The following is a 21,808-nucleotide window of genomic DNA, read 5'->3' as shown; positions in this document are numbered from 1 at the left end:
TGCACATACCCTCTATAGCACAATGCCATTTTACAGACTGTCAAACAAATTGATTTAAAAGGTTGTTTCACAGTTACATTTTACCACTCTGTCTTTATTAGTACTATAAAGACACATGTAGACTCTGGACTATACCTGTACATTTCTGACGCAATTCCGTTCAGAAACGGTAAATAAATAGACAGTCTTCCGATGAGAGGCCCAAACCGAATGGATATAGAGCCAAATGTTTGTTCTGTAAAATATGTTCTTTTGTTGACAGGACAGAAGTATGTAACGCAGGGGTGGGAAACTTTGACGATGGCGAGGGCCACTGTTCCACACTCACTCCAGAGAGCCACATTGCATACTGTCGTAGCAAAAATAGCAGATCTACAAGCTCAAACTGCGTCACACTGCGAGATGTTTTGAGCTTGTAGATCAGCTATTTTTGCTATATCCTGAATTATTATTATTATTTTTTCTATTTTTGAATTGGAATCCTGAAAAGTAACCTTTTTATTTAATTTCAAAAGCATTTAGTTACTGTATATGTTAACGTTATGAACTAAATACAAATACATTGGACATAAAAAAGGACAATTACAGTTTAATACTAGTCATTAAGCTACATATATAGACGGAAGTAAGTAAGTCAAGAGGGTCATGTTTGCATGTTTGGAATTGTAACTGAAATCAATAATATATCAACCGTTACCTGAGGGTCGCACTATAAGTGAAGGTGGGGGCCGCATGTGGTCCCCGGACCTCCAGTTGCCCATGTATGCTCTGAAGTATGTAACGTGCTTGATGTTTAATGGTATGTTGTTGTTTCTTTTTCACTCGCTGCATGGTTCTTCTTCTCTGCAGCCTCCGGAGCCCACTGGAAAATTGGAAAAGTTACATTTAAAAGAGGAAGAAGTTACAAATACTACAGCATTAAGTCTGGCTGTGTGCATAACATTATCAGTGCACTTAAAAAGACGTAAGAATGCACACGTGGAGACACACACACACACACACACACACACACACACACACACACACACACACACACACACACACACACACACACACACACACACACACACACACACACACACACACACCCACACACACCGGATATGTTTTGTGAGCTTTTCTCTCCTTCAGTTATAATACTGCAATATGCCTACAAACAGCATTACCACTTAATAACAGGAAATACATTTTGATACCATGTTTTTACCCACTTCATATTCATGTGGAATCTAAGGATGTTTCTCAGTAAGCCTTGCCGAGCCATGAGGAGCAGGACCCTTTCTCCTGTTTCTGTAGCGGGAGGCAGCTTGATGTACATGTACACCCCCTGGACATGATGCTATAGTGATGTACATGTACACCCCCTGGACATGATGCTATAGTGATGTACATGTACACCCCCTGGACATGATGCTATAGTGATGTACATGTACACCCCCTGGACATGATGCTATAGTGATGTACATGTACACCCCCTGGACATGATGCTATAGTGATGTACATGTACACCCCCTGGACATGATGCTATAGTGATGTACATGTACATGTACACCCCCTGGACATGATGCTATAGTGATGTACATGTACACCCCCTGGACATGATGCTATAGTGATGTACATGTACACCCCCTGGACATGATGCTATAGTGATGTACATGTACACCCCTGGACATGATGCTATAGTGATGTACATGTACACCCCCTGGACATGATGCTAGTGATGTACATGTACACCCCCTGGACATGATGCTAGTGATGTACATGTACACCCCCTGGACATGACGCTAGTGATGTACATGTACACCCCCTGGACATGATGCTAGTGATGTACATGTACACCCCCTGGACATGATGCTATAGTGATGTACATGTACACCCCCTGGACATGATGCTAGTGATGTACATGTACACCCCCTGGACATGATGCTAGTGATGTACATGTACACCCCCTGGACATGATGCTAGTGAAGTACATGTACACCCCCTGGACATGATGCTAGTGATGTACATGTACACCCCCTGGACATGATGCTATAGTGATGTACACGTACACCCCCTGGACATGATGCTATAGTGATGTACATGTACACCCCCTGGACATGATGCTAGTGATGTACATGTACACCCCCTGGACATGATGCTATAGTGATGTACATGTACACCCCCTGGACATGATGCTAGTGATGTACATGTACACCCCCTGGACATGATGCTATAGTGATGTACATGTACACCCCCTGGACATGATGCTAGTGATGTACATGTACACCCCCTGGACATGATGCTAGTGATGTACATGTACACCCCCTGGACATGATGCTATAGTGATGTACATGTACACCCCCTGGACATGATGCTAGTGATGTACATGTACACCCCCTGGACATGATGCTATAGTGATGTACATGTACACCCCCTGGACATGATGCTAGTGATGTACATGTACACCCCCTGGACATGATGCTAGTGATGTACATGTACACCCCCTGGACATGATGCTATAGTGATGTACATGTACACCCCCTGGACATGATGCTATAGTGATGTACATGTACACCCCCTGGACATGATGCTAGTGATGTACATGTACACCCCCTGGACATGATGCTATAGTGATGTACATGTACACCCCCTGGACATGATGCTATAGTGATGTACATGTACACCCCCTGGACATGATGCTATAGTGATGTACATGTACACCCCCTGGACATGATGCTAGTGATGTACATGTACACCCCCTGGACATGATGCTATAGTGATGTACATGTACACCCCCTGGACATGATGCTAGTGATGTACATGTACACCCCCTGGACATGACGCTAGTGATGTACATGTACACCCCCTGGACATGACGCTAGTGATGTACATGTACACCCCCTGGACATGATGCTAGTGATGTACATGTACACCCCTGGACATGATGCTAGTGATGTACATGTACACCCCCTGGACATGACGCTATTGATGTACATGTACACCCCCTGGACATGATGCTAGTGATGTACATGTACACCCCCTGGACATGATGCTATAGTGATGTACATGTACACCCCCTGGACATGATGCTAGTGATGTACATGTACACCCCCTGGACATGATGCTAGTGAAGTACATGTACACCCCCTGGACATGATGCTATAGTGATGTACACGTACACCCCCTGGACATGATGCTATAGTGATGTACATGTACACCCCCTGGACATGATGCTAGTGATGTACATGTACACCCCCTGGACATGATGCTATAGTGATGTACATGTACACCCCCTGGACATGATGCTAGTGATGTACATGTACACCCCCTGGACATGATGCTATAGTGATGTACATGTACACCCCCTGGACATGATGCTAGTGATGTACATGTACACCCCCTGGACATGATGCTAGTGATGTACATGTACACCCCCTGGACATGATGCTATAGTGATGTACATGTACACCCCCTGGACATGATGCTAGTGATGTACATGTACACCCCCTGGACATGATGCTATAGTGATGTACATGTACACCCCCTGGACATGATGCTAGTGATGTACATGTACACCCCCTGGACATGATGCTAGTGATGTACATGTACACCCCCTGGACATGATGCTAGTGATGTACATGTACACCCCCTGGACATGATGCTAGTGATGTACACGTACACCCACTGGACATGATGCTAGTGATGTACACGTACACCCACTGGACATGATGCTAGTGATGTACATGTACACCCACTGGACATGATGCTAGTGATGTACACGTACACCCCCTGGACATGATGCTAGTGATGTACACGTACACCCCCTGGACATGATGCTAGTGATGTACATGTACACCCCCTGGACATGATGCTAGTGATGTACATGTACACCCCCTGGACATGATGCTAGTGTAGGCTATACGGTGCTGGGTTACTACTTGCCTATCGGGCCATGGCTCTTTAGTCGACTGGTAACGTACTGTGCCTGTGGAATGGGGGAACCCGGGTTCGCCTCCTGGCTGAGGCTACACTAGTATGTCACAGGAACCCCCGATCCCTTGATGCTGAGTGCCAAGCAGGGAGGCACTGGGTCTTTGGTATGACCCGGCCGTTGATCGAACCCACGACCTCCCAGGCTTAGGGCGGACACTCTAACCACAAGGCCACTGATACATACAGTATATCTCTATGCCTCAAAACAGCTGGAATGACAAAATATTGTCTAAGTCTTCTATGGTAGCCATTATTAATGAATATAGCAGTCAGCAGCTTATTCTCGATTTCAGATATTTATTTACTTTTTAGCAGTGTGTGGGGACTGGGGAACTGACAGACTGGGGCCAAATGGTTTTCCATAAGCTGCTAATTGATCATTAAGAATGGCACACAAAAAGCTGTGTATTCTACAGCAATACTGCATGTATACTGTATGGACCTATAGAATACAATAACAATATGTGTCATAATAAGTCTACACAATTACAGAATGCAGAATAATTGTTATTTTGATCGTTTGCCTGATATGCTTTCCTATATGGCCATGGTACCACTGAGTGCCAGACAGTGCCACATCAATAAACAATTACATTTAGGACAAAATCTTATCCAACTATAATCAACGTATTTAGTTTGGGTCTGAGAGGCTAAATGCCTAAATCTCATCAAAAGGTGGTCCGTGGCTCAAATAAAACACCTGTTGAATCACTGATCAAATAGTAATCTCAGCAAGGCAGATGGCTTCTTGGTTAGAGTGGGTGACAATATTATCACACGAAAAGATCAAATTACCTACCTAGGTTCCATCCTGGAGGCCAATCTTTCCGGTGATAAGATGGCCACCAACGTAATCAAAAAAGTCAATCAAAGAACAAGATTCCTTTACAGGATCTCCTCACTGGTCAGCAAAAACACCTTGAAGACCTTAACAGGAGCCCTCGTACAAGGTTTCTTTGACTATGCATCCACCTCTTGGTACCACAGCACCTCAAAGGCCATTAAAACAAGGCTCCAGACCTCCCAAAACAAACTGGTCAGGCTCCTACTTGGCCTCACCCCCCGAACCCACCTCACCCCTGCCCACTTTGACAGGCTGGGATGGCTTAGGGTCGACGACAGAGTACAGCATCTTGCAATGGGTCTGGTCCACAAGATTCGATACAATTTAGGCATTTAGCAGACGCTCTTAATCCAGAGCGACTTACATTTAAGCAAGAACAAAAGCATGGGAATACATCACATAAAAGCATTTATCAATATCATGAAACATGCGTAAGCTAAGAAAGTAACAGTGGAATATCTATATAATGAAACTATACATACACTATACATATAAACTATACATATTTACTACTATGCTATACATATGTACTATGGCGTGCTATAACTATATACAATACAATTATAGTGCTGTCTACATAACATGCTATAAGTCTGTGTCAAATGCTATCTAAGCCAACAGAAATGCTATCTAAGGGGTTAGGGTAAGTGCTATGGGCCATGATGGAGTCTGAAAAGGTGGATACACCACCAAGATACCCATGTACCTGTCTAAATACTTCCTTAGTGTAAACGAAGTCCACACCCACAACACCAGAGGGAGTACAACAAACCATGTACAACCCAGATTCGGCACAAACAAGGGACTAAATTATTTTCGCTCCTATGCCACCAAAATGTGGAACGCCCTACCAACAGTCATTAAGACATGTGAATCCCTTGACTCCTTCAAAACCGCTCTCAAAGGGCACCTACGGATGGCTGCAATTCGAAACTGGCCTCTGTAAAAATCTGAATCCCCCCCCCCACCCCATTTCCCCTCACTGTATATGTATCTTTTCCCTTTTTGCTTCCTATATGATGGATTCCTGTTCTGTTCTTTAGCTACATAGAAGTGTCTATTTGTATGTCTCTAAATGTTTTGATGAATTGAACAATGTGGACCCTGTTGTAAACAAGTGTAATGCTTAATTGGGTCGTCCACTCACAGTTAACAGTCTTTGTATTGAGTTTGTGCTTAAAATGTACTGTAAATTCTACAAACTGTTAATAAATATTTCAATCAATCAAAATGCCCAGACTAGACTGCAGTAGGCACTCCGATGCAGTAGGTGTCGCTGTCAACTACCAAAACAACAGTGTGAAGCCATGCACTCTGACCCCGGCCCACAGTCAGACTGCCTGCTCTTGCTACTACCACATGTTGTGTGTGGCAGTGTAACTTCAATGTGGGTTCACTTCATGAGTGATATTAAATCTACACTCAACACACATAAGAACAACGTTCTGAAATAACCATGATCACCACTGTGAGGAAGAGGAGCGCTGACGAGGACGAGGAGGAGGAAGAGCAGGTCTGTTTATGTCCGTCTGTCAACAAATAAATGGAGATAAATTATGAATATAAACAGAGCTGCTTTAGCACGTTAGCATGGAGCTGATGCTATAGTTCAAACTTCACAGTGATAATTACATGGATTGAATTGTATGAAAGATGTATTAACGGTATGCAGAATAGGTACATTTCAAGCACAAATCAATACAGAAACTGTTAACTATGTGGACGACACCATGAAGCATTACACTTGTTTACAATAGGGTCCACCATGTTCAATTCATCAGAGGATGAATGGAATGGATGGTTGTACTGTCTGATCCATTTCTGTACAGAACAGAAAACGTTATGTTTCCATGAAGGACAAGTGAGTCAATTCAATGCAAAGGAGCTTTTTTATTGGCATGAGAAAACATATGCTTACATTGCCAAAGCAAGTGTCAAAATATAAAAACAGCTGAAAATGACACCGGTACAGCATTTTGTAAACAGAGCTATGTCACATTGCATGTTATATCCACGTTATACAGGGTATAATGCTTTTTTGAAACGAGTAGCAGCATTTCTTTTCCAGTCACTTCGGGACAAATAGCAGCATTTCTTCTGAAGACTATTTAAATAGTGTACGAAAAACCCTCAGATTTAATGTGTTTGAACTCAAATCAAATCAAATCAAACTTTATTTATATAGCACATTTAAAACAACAAAAGCTGACCAAAGTGCTGTACAGGTTAAAACAAAAACAGAAAATCAACAGCGCCCATCAGCGCACAAACGCTACAAAAAGTAGGGACAACATAAAACTCATGTTTTAAGACAATCAAGTGCAATTAAAAGCCAAGGAAAAAAGTTGAGTTTTCAATAGGGATCTGAACACTTCACTTTAACTCTTCCATATTACAGCTGCAATATTGCTGCATTTATCGCGGTTTAATACAATCAGATGATCCTGGAACCAGCCCATAGACCACTCTCTGCGTGGTACTGCCACTGGTGTACTCCTATTGCTTGCGTCTGATATTCAGCAGTGGTGAAATAAGTACTCACATTTTGTACTTACAAGTAAACGTCCGGAATTCAAAATGCACTTGAGTAAAACCACAAAAGTGTTGGCATCAAAATGTAGTTGCAGTAATGAAGATATTATCCCGGGTTGTCTTTTATGGTGTTAACCCCGGGGAATTCATCATCTGATACGATTGCGATACGTACAAATCAAGGCTGTACTCACTCGCGCCACCACTCGGTGGCGCGCTATGAGCTTGTAGATCTGCTATTTTTCAATAGCTAAAGCATAACATAATGCTAACACCAAAAGGGGTTCCCGCCCCAAAATGGGTTAACGAAAGGAAAAAAAGAAGAAGAATTAGTCCACCCATCCAATTAGTACATCATCATTTTTGATGTACACAAATTAATTAATATGTGCAGTATTGTACATATTACTCAGTCCATAAATGTTTTGTTTCTGTCCATTTCCAGTTGGTTCCGTTTGACCAAAACGTGTCGGCTGACGGCCAGGAAGAGGACGCTGATGGAGATTCGTCGGACAGCGAGGAGAGCATCTTTTCTGGACTGGAGGATTCTGGGAGTGACAGCGACGATGAGGAGGAGGATGACGATGAAGATGCAGGGCAGCCAATCAAAGCTAAGGTAAACACACGGTTACCACGGTAACTGCTACTGCACTGTGTGGAAATGGCAGTGAAAGCAGATACAAAACCATGGCGTTTAATCAGTTTATATATCGTCACATTTCACCTTTTTATGTTCATTCAAATCGTGATTTTATTTTTTGGATCATACATTCAAATGACTATCAAGAGATGAATCACGGTTTGATGTGAGGGGTGCACACTGCATTTACCGGGACCGTTTAGAGGGAATCGGAATCGTTAAACATCCACAAAAACCCCAATAAACATTCAGGGGATGATGACTTTCAGTGCAGTGTTGCAGAGATCCATCCACGCACAATTTAATCGACGACTGCACTTTTAACCTGACGACAATGTCATGTTCAACGTGGCGACAATGTCCTGTTCAATGTGGCGACAGTAAAACGACGTTGCTTTCCGTCTGTCCCAAAGGTCAAGAAGAATCGAGGGAAGAAGGTTCCCTCCGAGGAGGACATTCTGAAGGAGACGGAGTCGCCTGAAGAGAAACCAGGACAGAGCAACGAGACAGAACCGCTGACCGCCACCGTAGACGAGTACGAGCATGACACCTCGGATGAAGAGGTAACGCACGCACGCACACACACACACGCACACACACACACCTTGTTTGATTCACAGATTTGCCTGTCCTCACTGTATCAACAACATATGATGTCATAAACAAGAGAAAGTAACATTTTACAGATTCATTTCCATTCTAGCATGGTTGGTATAGGCCTATAATTTCTGTAGCTTTTTGGAATGGCAAGCTCCATATGATGTGTTCATCACATGTAAAGGATTTAATAATAAATGCAGAAGTAGCTTATCATTATTCTGATCAAATTGTGCTTGTCAAACAGTCTAGCTGTCAGGAGGAGTAAACGGGACATCTGATCTAATTAGATTAGATCTGTCACAAGAATTAAATGTTACTTGACAATAAATTGTCATACTGTCATTGTCAAGTATTTTGCTATTTGGCTTTTAGGTTTCGTAAGCAAAAGTTGCACTGGGCACATTTGATATAATGTCAACTTTTTTGACTTTAGATTTAATAATCTAAAGTCAAAATGTGTTAAAAAAAACAGTGGAAATAGCAGAGTTTGTAGATCGGCTATTTCCACTGTTTCTGACGTATGAAACCTTTCTCAACATGGAAACAGTTATTCGACAATAATTGCCATTATCTGAAATAATTACTGACTGAAAAAGACTAGCTCACTGCATAGGAAATAAAGGAGAACTCATTTGTTATATTCTTTATTTTTTTACATGCTCTTAAACTTAAAGTGCTCTAGGTGAATTTAAAAGTAGCAAACGTTTCGGTCCTGGGACCTTCGTCAGTGCTATAACGGTCACAGACAAACAACTTTCTCTTAAAGAGCTCCAAATCAGTTCAGCTCAGGTGCTGGGAGTTGACATCACCATATTATGGTTATTATGGTGTATAATAATAATATTATTATGGCGTGGACATTACAGACTGATGAATATACAGGTCTACAGAGAATTCTGCATACAAATCATGTCGACAGTCTCATTCAAACACTGCTTTTGCTGTGGTGCACAGGACATCAGGAACACCGTGGGGAACATCCCCATGGAGTGGTACAAGGACTACCCTCACGTAGGCTACGACCTGGACGGAAAGAAGATCTTCAAGCCCATCAGGAACAAGGACGAACTGGACAAGTTCCTCAACAAGATGGACGACCCCGATTATTGGTGAGTATTGGCCCCCCCGTTAGCGATGCTAACGGGGCGGGGGGCCATTGGTTTTCAATGTGGAACGATAGAATGAGGGTTTAGCACGATGCTAGCACAGGACCACTGGTTTCAAGGGGACAAGATGAAGGGGTCAAAGGTTGTGGAGTCTAAATGGAAACTAAATGAAAACTAAGCTATGAAGACTAAATATATTGACAATTTCGTCAACAAATAAAAACCAGACTAAAATGTTAGGAAGGGACTAGTGGACCAGTATAAGTCATTTTACACTTGGTTGCATGCTGAAAATATCAGATCTACAAGCTTGTAGATCGGCTATTTTCAGCAAGTGTAAAAACAGTCATTACGACTGAAACTATTGAAGAGACTATGACTAAAACTAAAATCTAAATGTGCTGCCAAAAACAACTGGTCTGTTGATGTCATAATGACTTCTGTCTGTCTCTCTCTCTCTCCAGGCGTACGGTCCATGACAAGCAGACACAGAGTGACATCGTTCTGACAGACGAGCAGGTTGAGTTGGTGAAGAGACTCCAGAGAGGACAGTTTGGAGACGTCAACTTCAACGAATACGAGGTTTACATGAACACATTATGTCCCCTTTTATTCTTTCAAAATGGCGACCCAGGGTTCCCACTTTTAGACCCACTTTTTGGCATTTTGAAAGAAAAAAACAAACCATAAATAAAAATATTCCTATGACGTCTGTGGACATTTTGAGCACAAAATGTGTTAACATGTTATTTACAATGCATTAATCCTTTCATTAACTTAATTCACCTTGCGGGTCATTTCACACTGTCTCACACATCATACAATAGGAACAAATGTTCAATCGAGAGATTTTATTTTGCCTCAATCCATGTGAAAACGGAACGTATGTAAGGTTTGTTTTATTTACATTAACTACTCCTCCATCTCCTCTCCTCTCTCGTCTCCAGCCATCTGTAGATTTCTTCAGCGGTGAAGTGATGATCCATCCCGTCACAAACAGACCTGAAGACAAGCGGAGCTTCATTCCGTCTCTCATAGAGAAGGAGAAGGTACGAATACAACAATTATTTATTTTTGAACACATTTCTACATAATTCATGTCATTCTTAATAACGCATAGAGCCATTATAGATATTGACTCTCCAGATCCAGCCTGGACTTTTATTTGACCCCAAAGTTGACCCCAAAATGAACCGGAAGCTAATCGCTTAAAGCTAATGTGGCTACCGTCTTTTTTTGTAAGTAATCCGAAGCGTTAATTTTGTAACCGCGAGGTAGCGACGATTTACTAATGAGCCGCTAACATCCCGGTTTTGATCAATCGCCTCAATCTGAGAAAAGATTACGAGAAAAAAAGTGTTTTAACCCATTCTGGGCGGGAACCCCTTTTGGTGTTAGCATTATGTTATGCTTTAGCTATTTAAAAATAGCAGATCTACAAGCTCATAGCGCGCCACCGAGTGGCGCGCTACGAGCTTGTAGGTCTGCTATTTTTGAAAAATCAAAGAACGACTGACATAGAAACATAGCTTTTTCAGAAAACTGTCATTTTCAAACAGACATTTTTAGAATCTGATCTCAGGTCAGAATGGGTTAAGAATGCAGTTATCACAGACGTCTATGGCCGCGGCCATCTTGGTCAGGGCACTAATGGCTGTTTATGTATATATAGCAACCACAGGCACAATTATTGTGACAGGCCTAACTGTCTGTGTGTCTGTCTGTCTGTCTGTCTGTCGTGTCATCAGGTATCCAAGATGGTGCACGCGATAAAGATGGGTTGGATCAAACCCAGGAAGCCCCGCCAGAGCCACATAGGTCAGTACTACGACATCTGGGCCAAGGAGGACACCACGTCCATCCTGGGACGACACAAGATGCACGTCCCCGCTCCCAAAATGGCCCTGCCTGGCCACGCCGAGAGCTACAACCCCCCGCCCGAATACCTGATGACCGAAGAGGAGGTGAGAAACCAGCACAATTTAAGGCCAACATGGATTCAAGTTCTCAAGTCGCCATGGCTGATTTCAGTCATTTGGACTCCATAGAAAGCCGAAAATAGCAGAGGTTACAAGCTCACAACACGTCGCACTGCGACGTGTTGTGAGCTTGTAGATTGGCTATTTTCGGTCATTAGTTATTTTAAGATCGTGGTAAAGAAAAGGAACAGCCGATCTACAAGCTCACAATGCGTCGTGACGCGTTGTGAGCTTGTAGTTCGGCTATTTTCGGCACGTATAAATCAGACATTACGAATATGCCACGCCATCAATGCAATTCATGTCGACTAAATCAACTGGAGATTTAGTCGTCTCAAATCTTATGCCATTTAGTCAACTGAAACTAGACCAAAAGTTTAAAAAGAAATTCAGATCTCTCTCTGAAACTAAATGGAATTTTAATCAAAAGACTGACTAAGACAACATTAACGTTTGTGTGTGTGTGTGTGTGTGTGTGTGTGTGTGTGTGTGTGTGTGTGTGTGTGTGTGTGTGTGTGTGTGTGTGTGTGTGTGTGTGTGTGCGCGCGTGTGCGTGTGCGTCTCTCAGCGTATGGCCTGGGAGCAGCAGGACCCGGAGGACAGGAAGTTGCCGTTCCTGCCCAGGAAGTTCCCCAACCTGCGCTCCGTTCCCGCCTTCAGTCGCTTCATCCACGAGCGATTTGAACGCTGCCTGGACCTCTACCTCTGTCCACGACAACGCAAGATGAGGGTAAACACACACACATATACGCTACAGTACACATGAACGCTGCCTAGACCTCTACCTCTACACAAGATGAGGGTAAACACACACACATATACGCTACAGTACACATGAACGCTGCCTAGACCTCTACCTCTACACAAGATGAGGGTAAACACACACATATACGCTACAGTACACATGAACGCTGCCTAGACCTCTACCTCTACACAAGATGAGGGTAAACACACACATATACGCTACAGTACACATGAACGCTGCCTAGACCTCTACCTCTACACAAGATGAGGGTAAACACACACACATATACACTACAGTACACATGAACGCTGCCTAGACCTCTACCTCTACACAAGATGAGGGTAAACACACACATATACGCTACAGTACACATGAACGCTGCCTAGACCTCTACCTCTACACAAGATGAGGGTAAACACACACACATATACGCTACAGTACACATGAACGCTGCCTAGACCTCTACCTCTACACAAGATGAGGGTAAACACACACATATACGCTACAGTACACATGAACGCTGCCTAGACCTCTACCTCTACACAAGATGAGGGTAAACACACACATATACGCTACAGTACACATGAACGCTGCCTAGACCTCTACCTCTACACAAGATGAGGGTAAACACACACATATACGCTACAGTACACATGAACGCTGCCTAGACCTCTACCTCTACACAAGATGAGGGTAAACACACACATATACGCTACAGTACACATGAACGCTGCCTAGACCTCTACCTCTGTCCTCGACAACACAAGATGAGGGTAACACACACTCGTACAATACGCACACACGTGTATACGCTACAGTGCACGTGGAAAAACAGTCACGTCGAAAGAGTAGTGCTCCCCCCTGTCAAAACAGGCGCACGACCCTGTTTGTTTTACAAATCGGTGGTCCCCAAATGATAACCCTATTTATTTAATTCCTTAGAAATAACATGTTCATTGCATGAAAAGTAATCAACAAATTGAAACTACTATGAAAAATGGTCAAACACTGGTCAGTGCCAGCTCAGTGCCCTTGTGGTTAGAGTGTCCACCCTGAGACTGGGAGGTCGGGGTTTAATCCCCGGCCGGGTCATACCAAAGACTCTAAAAATGGGACCCAGTGCCTCTCTGCTTGACACTCAGCATCAAGGGTTGGATTGGGGGGTAAGTCCCTGCGACATACTAGCGTCATGTCCAGGGGGTGTACTTGTACATCAAGCTGCCTCACGCTACAGAAACAGGAGATAGGCTCCTGTCCTATGGGCCTCATGGCTCGGCAAGGCTACTTACACTGGCCAAATTGTCAAATGTTACCATATAGAGAGAATTTCTAAAATAGACAATATACATTGCTCGCAACAACTCACAATGCTTGAAAATATGGAACTAAGAAAAAATATGACGCAAAAATGAGATGTGTCAGATTGTGTAAATCTTTGGATGTGTCCTTAACCCTTAACTCTGTGCTCTTCAGGTCAATGTGAATCCTGAGGATTTGATTCCAAGTCTCCCAAAGCCAAGAGACCTGCAACCATTCCCTACAACGCAAGCTTTGGTTCGTACACACACTAACATACACACACACACACACACACACACGTTTAATCACACCACAATGTTACTTTAATTGATTAAAAATTCTTTGCTTTTTAGGTATACAAAGGACACACCAGTCTGATCCGTTCCATCAGTGTTTCTCCCACTGGCCAATGGCTGGCCTCGGGTAAATTTAACATCACTATCCACTTTGGGGGGGGCAGATGTAGTTTTAGTCATATTGTAGTCCTTTGAAGTTTTAGTTGACTACCATAAGATTTTAGTCAACACAATCTACAGTTGTAGTAGTCGACTAAAGGCCTGTTCATACTCTAGTTTTAGGTGATAAGGTGACCACCGAAATGGTGGTTAGTAAAAACAGAGAGATGTGTTTACTGTGTGTGTGTGTGTGTGTGTGTGTGTGTGTGTGTGTGTGTGTGTGCGCGTGCGCGTTGTGATGATTACACTCACTACAGTAAAGTTGTGTGTGTGTTAGGGCTGACCTTCGATTGATCGACGCTTCGATATAAATTTGTTTCGATCTTCGACGCTTCGAAACCCAACGGGGGGGGGGGGGGTGGGGGTGCGATGCGAGGTGCGCGATGCGAGGCGCGCACCTTAAACAATAGCGGAGAGAAAGGCATGCTTGGATTGGTCTCATTTATTTAAAACGATAAGCATTGAAGCAACAACTGTTGCAGCAGCCTTCATGAAAGCAGTGACGCACAAATAATTAGGCTTAATAAAACATTCGACCGTAACAAGTCAACTGCCTGACGCAGGCATTACCTCTCCAAAAAAAAATATATATAGCCTATAATCAAAGCTTCTCTTCCGATTGAAACTCAGATGTGAAAACACCAAAAAAAACACCAGTCCTGGAGCTCCAGGCGCGCTAATTTGCGCCGCGGTCTACGCCGCTCTCAGACCCTTCCGACGAGGCTCTTTCTTGGGGACCGCGGCTCAAATTAGCGCGCCTGGAGCACAGGAGGTCTAGGGCTTTTTCCCCTGTCCCATGCGTGAAATCCCGCCGATTTTTCTCCCCATTTGCGCCATCCCTGTGATACGCCAATTTCTTGTCACATAGTTGACACTGTACACCACTTGTTCTTTGTTCTCCTTGCATATTCTAAAATGCAACCACACTTTAGATTTCTTTTGTGGCGGCATGAGTGCAGGGCAGGCTGCTGTGTGTGTTGACTTCCTTGTTGTTACCGCGAGTAGTGAGGGGGATAGGCGTTGCGGTTCTGCGAGGCGCGATCATGGCTCGCGGACCAAATGGGGCCGTCTCGCGGACCAAAAGCGGACGCTTTTTTTTTAATGACTATTCGATTCAAAATTTAAAAATCGATTCCCGTGCGTATCGATTGAACATCGATTAATCGATTTTTTTGGGTCAGCCCTAGTGTGTGTGTAGGTTCTGAATGATGACTACTCACTACAGTAAAGGTGTGCATATATGTGTGTGTAGGTTCTGATGACTACTCACTACAGTAAAGTTGTGCATGTGTGTGTGTAGGTTCTGATGACTCTACTCACTACAGTAAAGTTGTGCATGTGTGTGTGTGTGTAGGTTCTGATGACTCTACTCACTACAGTAAAGTTGTGCATGTGTGTGTGTGTGTGTGTGTGTGTAGGTTCTGATGACTACTCACTACAGTAAAGTTGTGCATATGTGTGTGTGTAGGTTCTGATGACTACTCACTAAAGTAAAGTTGTGCATGTGTGTGTGTGTGTGTAGGTTCTGATGACTACTCACTACAGTAAAGTTGTGCATATGTGTGTGTGTAGGTTCTGATGACTACTCACTACAGTAAAGTTGTGCATATGTGTGTGTGTAGGTTCTGATGACTCTACTCACTACAGTAAAGTTGTGCATGTGTGTGTGTGTGTAGGTTCTGATGACTCTACTCACTACAGTAAAGTTGTGCATGTGTGTGTGTGTAGGTTCTGATGACTACTCACTACAGTAAAGTTGTGCATGTGTGTGTGTGTGTGTAGGTTCTGATGACTACTCACTACAGTAAAGTTGTGCATATGTGTGTGTGTAGGTTCTGATGACTACTCACTACAGTAAAGTTGTGCATGTGTGTGTGTGTGTGTAGGTTCTGATGACTACTCACTACAGTAAAGTTGTGCATATGTGTGTGTGTAGGTTCTGATGACTCTACTCACTACAGTAAAGTTGTGCATGTGTGTGTGTGTGTAGGTTCTGATGACTCTACTCACTACAGTAAAGTTGTGCATATGTGTGTGTGTAGGTTCTGATGACTCTACTCACTACAGTAAAGTTGTGCATGTGTGTGTGTGTGTAGGTTCTGATGACTCTACTCACTACAGTAAAGTTGTGCATATGTGTGTGTAGGTTCTGATGACTACTCACTACAGTAAAGGTGTGCATGTGTGTGTGTGTGTGTGTGTAGGTTCTGATGACTGTACGGTGAGGTTGTGGGAGGTGTGTTCGGCTCGCTGTCTCAGGACCATCCCGGTGGGCGGAGCCGTGAAGAGTGTCGCCTGGAACCCCAACCCGTCTGTCTGCCTGCTGGCTGTGGCTCTGTAAGTACCCGTCTGTCTGCCTGCTGGCCGTGGCTGTGTAAGTACCCGTCTGTCTGCCTGCTGGCCGCGGCTCTGTAAGTACCCGTCTGTCTGCCTGCTGGCCGCGGCTCTGTAAGTACCCGTCTGTCTCTCTCTCTCTCTGTCTATTAGCCAGATTTCCACTGGGGCAGCACCGCACCACACCACACCACACCACACCACACCACACCACACCACACCACACCACACCACACCACACCGCCTACTGGTGCCACCGTTTCCATTACAAGGACCTGGGTTTGTGGCGTCAACGGGGTCTTAACAGGTTTACTGCCACCTGCTGGACGCAAAGCCAACCTCAGTCTGCCTGCGGTGGCGATTTAGAGGGTGCACACACAGCACAGAACAGATGTTGTGGGCGTCCATCTTTATGCTAATAAATGCTAGTGAGCTAAACTATAGCCATCCTTGCTCTAGAAAGCGCCAATGTTTCCATCTAGACCACCGGATAATCAGCAAAGACCTCCGAACATCGCACGTTTTATCCAAACCACGGAGAGCTCCGTAGATTTCGAGTTATTCAGCTTTTAGTCAGCCTGTATAATGGGACGGAATATATAGAATAGAAATCCGGTTTGATATCCATAATAAAGCTTATCTGACGGATCAATCCGCCAGGAGCGGAAGGTAATTACATTCCTTATGGCGGAGCGTTCCACCAAAAGCAGTAACTCTGTTAAATAGGTGCCTATTTTGGCACCACTCCAGTCCAGAGTAGGTCTGAACTAGGCCAAACGGCGCCAAACACTTCATAATGACTGATCACTCACTGAACTCAATCAATGACCCGAGTCTGATAGTGTGTGGTGGCTCCTTTCACGCTGTTTCACAAATGACATATTTGGACTTGTCGTGAGATTTTATTTGTGACTTTAATCCATGTGTCTTGTCTGTCCGCGTGCCTCCCAGTAACTCCACGGTGCTGCTGATCAACCCCGGAGTGGGCGACAAGCTGGTTGCCACGACGACAGACCAGCTCATCCAATCGTACGAGGCTCCGGACGAGGAGCTGGCCAAGCAGCCCGTCACATGGAGCATGACGGAAGGGGAGGAGCTTAGCCTGGGGCTCCGCCTCAAAATAGAGCACCCCAAGGTAACCACCTTGGCCGGTAGTCCGAGCCTGGCAGTGTGCCGCGGGTTCAACTCCCGATCCCGACAGCCTTTACTGCATGTCCACTCCCCCATTTCCTGTCAGCCTACTGTCTGTCTCTCTATAAAAAAATATAAAATAAAGGCGAAAGCCGCAAAAAAAAACATTAAAAAAATAAAGTTGTGTATAGTAATTGTGTCTCTCTCTCTCTCTCTCTCTCTCTCTCTCTCTCTCTCTCTCTCTCTCTCTCTAGGCGGTGCGTCAGGTCACATGGCACGGTAAAGGAGATTACCTGGCGTCCGTCATGCCAGACCCATCCAGTAACCAGCAGGTAATCATTCACATTACCTTTACTTTGATTACTTCATTCATTACATTTACAACAGACCCTTCCAGTAACCAGCAGGTAATCATTCACATTACATTTACTTTGATTACTTCATTCATTACATTTACAACAGACCCATCCAGTAACCAGCAGGTAATCATTCACATTACCTTTACTTTGATTCATTCATTCATTACATTTACAACAGACCCATCCAGTAACCAGCAGGTAATCATTCACATTACATTTACTTTGATTACTTCATTCATTACATTCACAACAGACCCATCCAGTAACCAGCAGGTAATCATTCACATTACCTTTACTTTGATTAATTCATTCATTACATTTACATCCTATTGCATTTATTCCTTTACATGAAATTATTTATGTATATTTTTTACATTGGGCAGACACCGCCTATGTCCATAGTTAAACTTTTGCTTTAAATATATTTTCATAAATCGATGCCCTACTTCATCATACAAGAGTGTCGGCACAAAAGTAATGAAAATAGCCGATCTAAAAGCTCACAACGCGTTGCGTCATATTTTAAAAATATTTTAAACATCCAGACCCCCAGGAACATGCCTAGGGGGCTGTCCCTGTTCCCGGCGAGCCTTCCAGTGTCCAAAACGGTCGAGAAATGACAGAGTTACCGTGTCGCAGCTTTCCGTGCTTGGACACAGGGACACGTATATTAGGGACACACATAGCTGCGTAATGGAGTGGAGGCACCGCTCAAAAATACATGATACAAAAGGAACGGTTTTGAACAAAAGGTTTCCACCAGTGTTGATTTTGACAGCAACTGTTGATTTAGTTTTATTCATCCGTCTTTTGCATAAAATACCATTTGATCTTTGTCACATTTTAGTCATCTGAATGTTTTCATTTACCGGTAGTCTAGTTTTTGTTGACTAAATCTACAGTTGATTTATATTTTTGATAGGCTGTGATGGCGTCATAGCTTCTGAATTATACTTAGGTGCGCGCCGAAAATAGCAGATCTCAAATACCTGTGTGCAGCCAAAATGACTAGTGGATCTTTTCTCCACTAGTCCCTCCCTAACATTTTACTCTAGTTTTAATTTGTTGACGAAATTCTCAGTATATGTAGTCAATGTTTTAGCATAGTTTTCACTTCATTTTCATTTTTATTTTGACGGAAAATGTAGTCATAGTTTTAACATAGTTTTCACTTAATTTTCATTTTTATTTTGACGGAAAATGTAGTCATAGTTTTAACATAGTTTTCACTTAAGTTTCATTTTTATTTTGACGGAAAATGTAGTCATAGTTTTAACATAGTTTTCACTTCATTTTCATTTTTATTTTGACGGAACATGTAGTCCTAGTTTTGTAGTCCTCTATGAACACTGGTTTCCACGCGACAACGACGATTTGTATTTCCATCCCTCCCCCTACAGGTATTAATCCACCAGGTGAGCAAGAGGCGGAGTCAGAACCCCTTCCGGAAGAGTAAGGGCGCGGTGCAGTGCGTGTCCTTCCACCCTGTCAGGCCCTACTTCTTTGTGGCGACGCAGCGCTCCGTGCGCATCTACAACCTGATCAAACAGGAGCTGAGCAAGAAGCTGATGAGCAACTCCAAATGGATCAGCTCCATGGCCATCCATCCCGCAGGTAATTCACTGTTAATTAACCCAATCTGACCTCAGATCAGATTCTAAAAATGTCTTCTACATCCTGACAGTTTTCATTCTGACCTGAGATCAGATTCTAAAAATGTCTTCTATGTCAGTCGCTCTTCGATCTTTCAAAAATAGCAGACCTACAAGCTCATAGCGCGCCACTCTGTGGCGCGCTATGAGCTTGTAGATCTGCTATTTTTCAATAGCTAAAGCACGACATGATGCTAACACCAAAATGGGTTAACCACTTACCCCTTTTGGGGGTTTTAACTAAATTAATTATGTTATACTTTAGCTATTGGAAAAATAGCAGATCTACAAGCTCATAGCTTACGATCTTGTAGGTCTGCTATTTTTTTTAAATCGTAAAAATGTGGCACAAATCTTTGAATATATATTCTTTCAAGGTTTTTTTTGTTTTTGACGCCAGGCCTAAATGGGTTAACTGATAAGAACCAGAGTGAAACGGGGCAAAGGAAAATGGACGAGCAGTATGGCTAGGCCTGTCCCAATTATTACTTACATGTCATATAAGCGCCTAATCACAATTACGGTATTTGAGATAATCGCAGTTAGTTGTACATGATCATAATCATAAATTGTGGGAATTGTCAATCTATCTTGTAGGTCGTCTATTTCCACTATTTCCATTTTTTATTATTATTAATATTGTTGTTTCCAGGTGATAACCTCATATGTGGAAGTTACGACTGCAAACTGGGCTGGTTCGACCTGGACCTGTCCACCAAACCGTATAAGGTGTTGAGGTAGGTGTTGATTCATAGGTATATAACTTTCATCAGATGTCAGGTGGGGGAGCCAACTTTGACGGTCTGCATGGTCGTCGTCCCCATCCTGTCACCATACACACAGTACACTGGCATGACCCCTGACCCCTGGCACTCCCTGAAGTACAGAAAGACAACTCCAGCGATCTGTTTGAACTTGTCAGATGGGCATGTGTCATTGATTCGATTTGATTCCCGAAAATCTATAGTAACAAAGAGTGTCCCGTATCAGTTCAAAAAGGGACATGTCTTTTAGTTCCCAAATTGATTCCTTTTTTCAAGGGATGGTTGGCAACCCTTCTCTGATTCTCTGGCTCCCTTGATCAAGTACCAGTGCTATAATTGACTGTCAAAAAATGAATAACAGGACGTGGAGGTCATTTTGATCATGTTGTCTTGCTTGTTTATGTCTTGTTGCTAGGCACCACAAGAAGGCTGTGAGGGGCGTCGCCTACCATAAGCACCACCCCCTGTTCGCATCGGCATCGGATGACGGATCTGTCATAGTCTGTCATGGAATGGTTTATAAGTAAGCACACGCACACACACACACACACACGTACGTGTCTGCAATCTAACCACCTATCCGTGTGTCAGTGTCAGTGATGTGTCTGTCTGCCTCTCTAATCTAACCACCTGTCTGTGTGTCAGTGATGTGTCTGTCTGCCTCTCTAATCTAACCACCTGTCTGTGTGTCAGTGATGTGTCTGTCTGCCTCTCTAATCTAACCAACTGTCTCTCTCTCTCTCTCTCAGCGACCTCCTACAGAATCCTCTCATAGTTCCCGTCAAGGTGCTGAAAGGTCACGTCATAACCTCTGACCTGGGCGTCCTTGACGTGACCTTCCACCCCACCCAGCCCTGGCTCTTCTCCTCTGGAGCCGACGCAACCATCAGGCTGTTCACCTAGCAACCGCCTAGCGACCGCCTAGCGACCGCCTAGCCCATTCTGAACGGGAACCCATTTTGGTGTCAGCATCATGTTATGCTTTAGCTATTGAAAAATAGCAGATCTACAAGCTCATAGCGCGCCACCGAGTCGAGTGGCGCGCTACGAGCTTGTAGGTCTGCTATTTTTGAAAAATCAAAGAACGACTGACATTTTTTAGAATCTGATCTCGGGTCAGAATGGGTTCATCAGACCAGTGTGTGTCCAGTGGAAACCTCGTATGAATCTGATCTCAGGTCAGAATGGGCTAGTGACCGGCCGCCCAGCGACCGCCTATCGACCACCTAGAGACCGCCCAGCGACCGCCCTATAGCGACCACCTGAACCACGTTACCACAGTCTTCTTTTTTTCTTTTTTTTTTTACCTTGGAACCCTTGTTGCCACATAGCAAACACATGTATCCATGTAGTAAACGGACATCAAAAATGTTGGTATTTTTGTTAGTTTCAT

The 21,808-nt window shown here is 43.7% G+C and overlaps 1 protein-coding gene across 1 annotated transcript; it reads left to right on the top strand.

Annotated features, from left to right (window-relative positions):
* Positions 1 to 6,185: 6,185 nt before the first annotated feature.
* On the top strand, positions 6,186 to 21,346 carry bop1 (BOP1 ribosomal biogenesis factor). The gene is made up of 17 exons (XM_083779718.1): positions 6,186 to 6,332; positions 7,797 to 7,967; positions 8,405 to 8,554; positions 9,546 to 9,700; positions 10,162 to 10,279; positions 10,645 to 10,746; positions 11,446 to 11,661; positions 12,245 to 12,406; positions 13,895 to 13,975; positions 14,074 to 14,143; positions 16,380 to 16,512; positions 17,461 to 17,644; positions 17,895 to 17,972; positions 19,400 to 19,613; positions 20,304 to 20,388; positions 20,831 to 20,938; positions 21,165 to 21,346. Exons 1-17 carry the CDS (start codon positions 6,276 to 6,278, stop codon positions 21,316 to 21,318), a joined length of 2,238 nt encoding a protein of 745 aa, XP_083635844.1. The 5' UTR covers positions 6,186 to 6,275; the 3' UTR covers positions 21,319 to 21,346.
* Positions 21,347 to 21,808: the final 462 nt, after the last annotated feature.

The sequence above is a fragment of the Protomyctophum parallelum genome (assembly GCF_964188405.1).
Source record: "Protomyctophum parallelum genome assembly, chromosome: 1".
In the NCBI taxonomy this organism is placed as follows: Eukaryota; Metazoa; Chordata; class Actinopteri; order Myctophiformes; family Myctophidae; genus Protomyctophum; species Protomyctophum parallelum.
The sequence above is the reverse complement of the archived record's forward strand: the minus strand, read 5'-3'. Positions and strand labels throughout refer to the sequence as shown.

Bases quoted from the DNA above. Each gene is read 5' to 3' on its own strand.
- bop1 (XM_083779718.1), top strand. From the start codon at position 6,276: ATGATCACCACTGTGAGGAAGAGGAGCGCTGACGAGGACGAGGAGGAG. The intron at 16,513-17,460 runs GTAAGTACCCGT...CGTGCCTCCCAG, and splicing joins TGCCTGCTGGCTGTGGCTCT to TAACTCCACGGTGCTGCTGA. The intron at 20,939-21,164 runs GTAAGCACACGC...TCTCTCTCTCAG, and splicing joins TGTCATGGAATGGTTTATAA to CGACCTCCTACAGAATCCTC.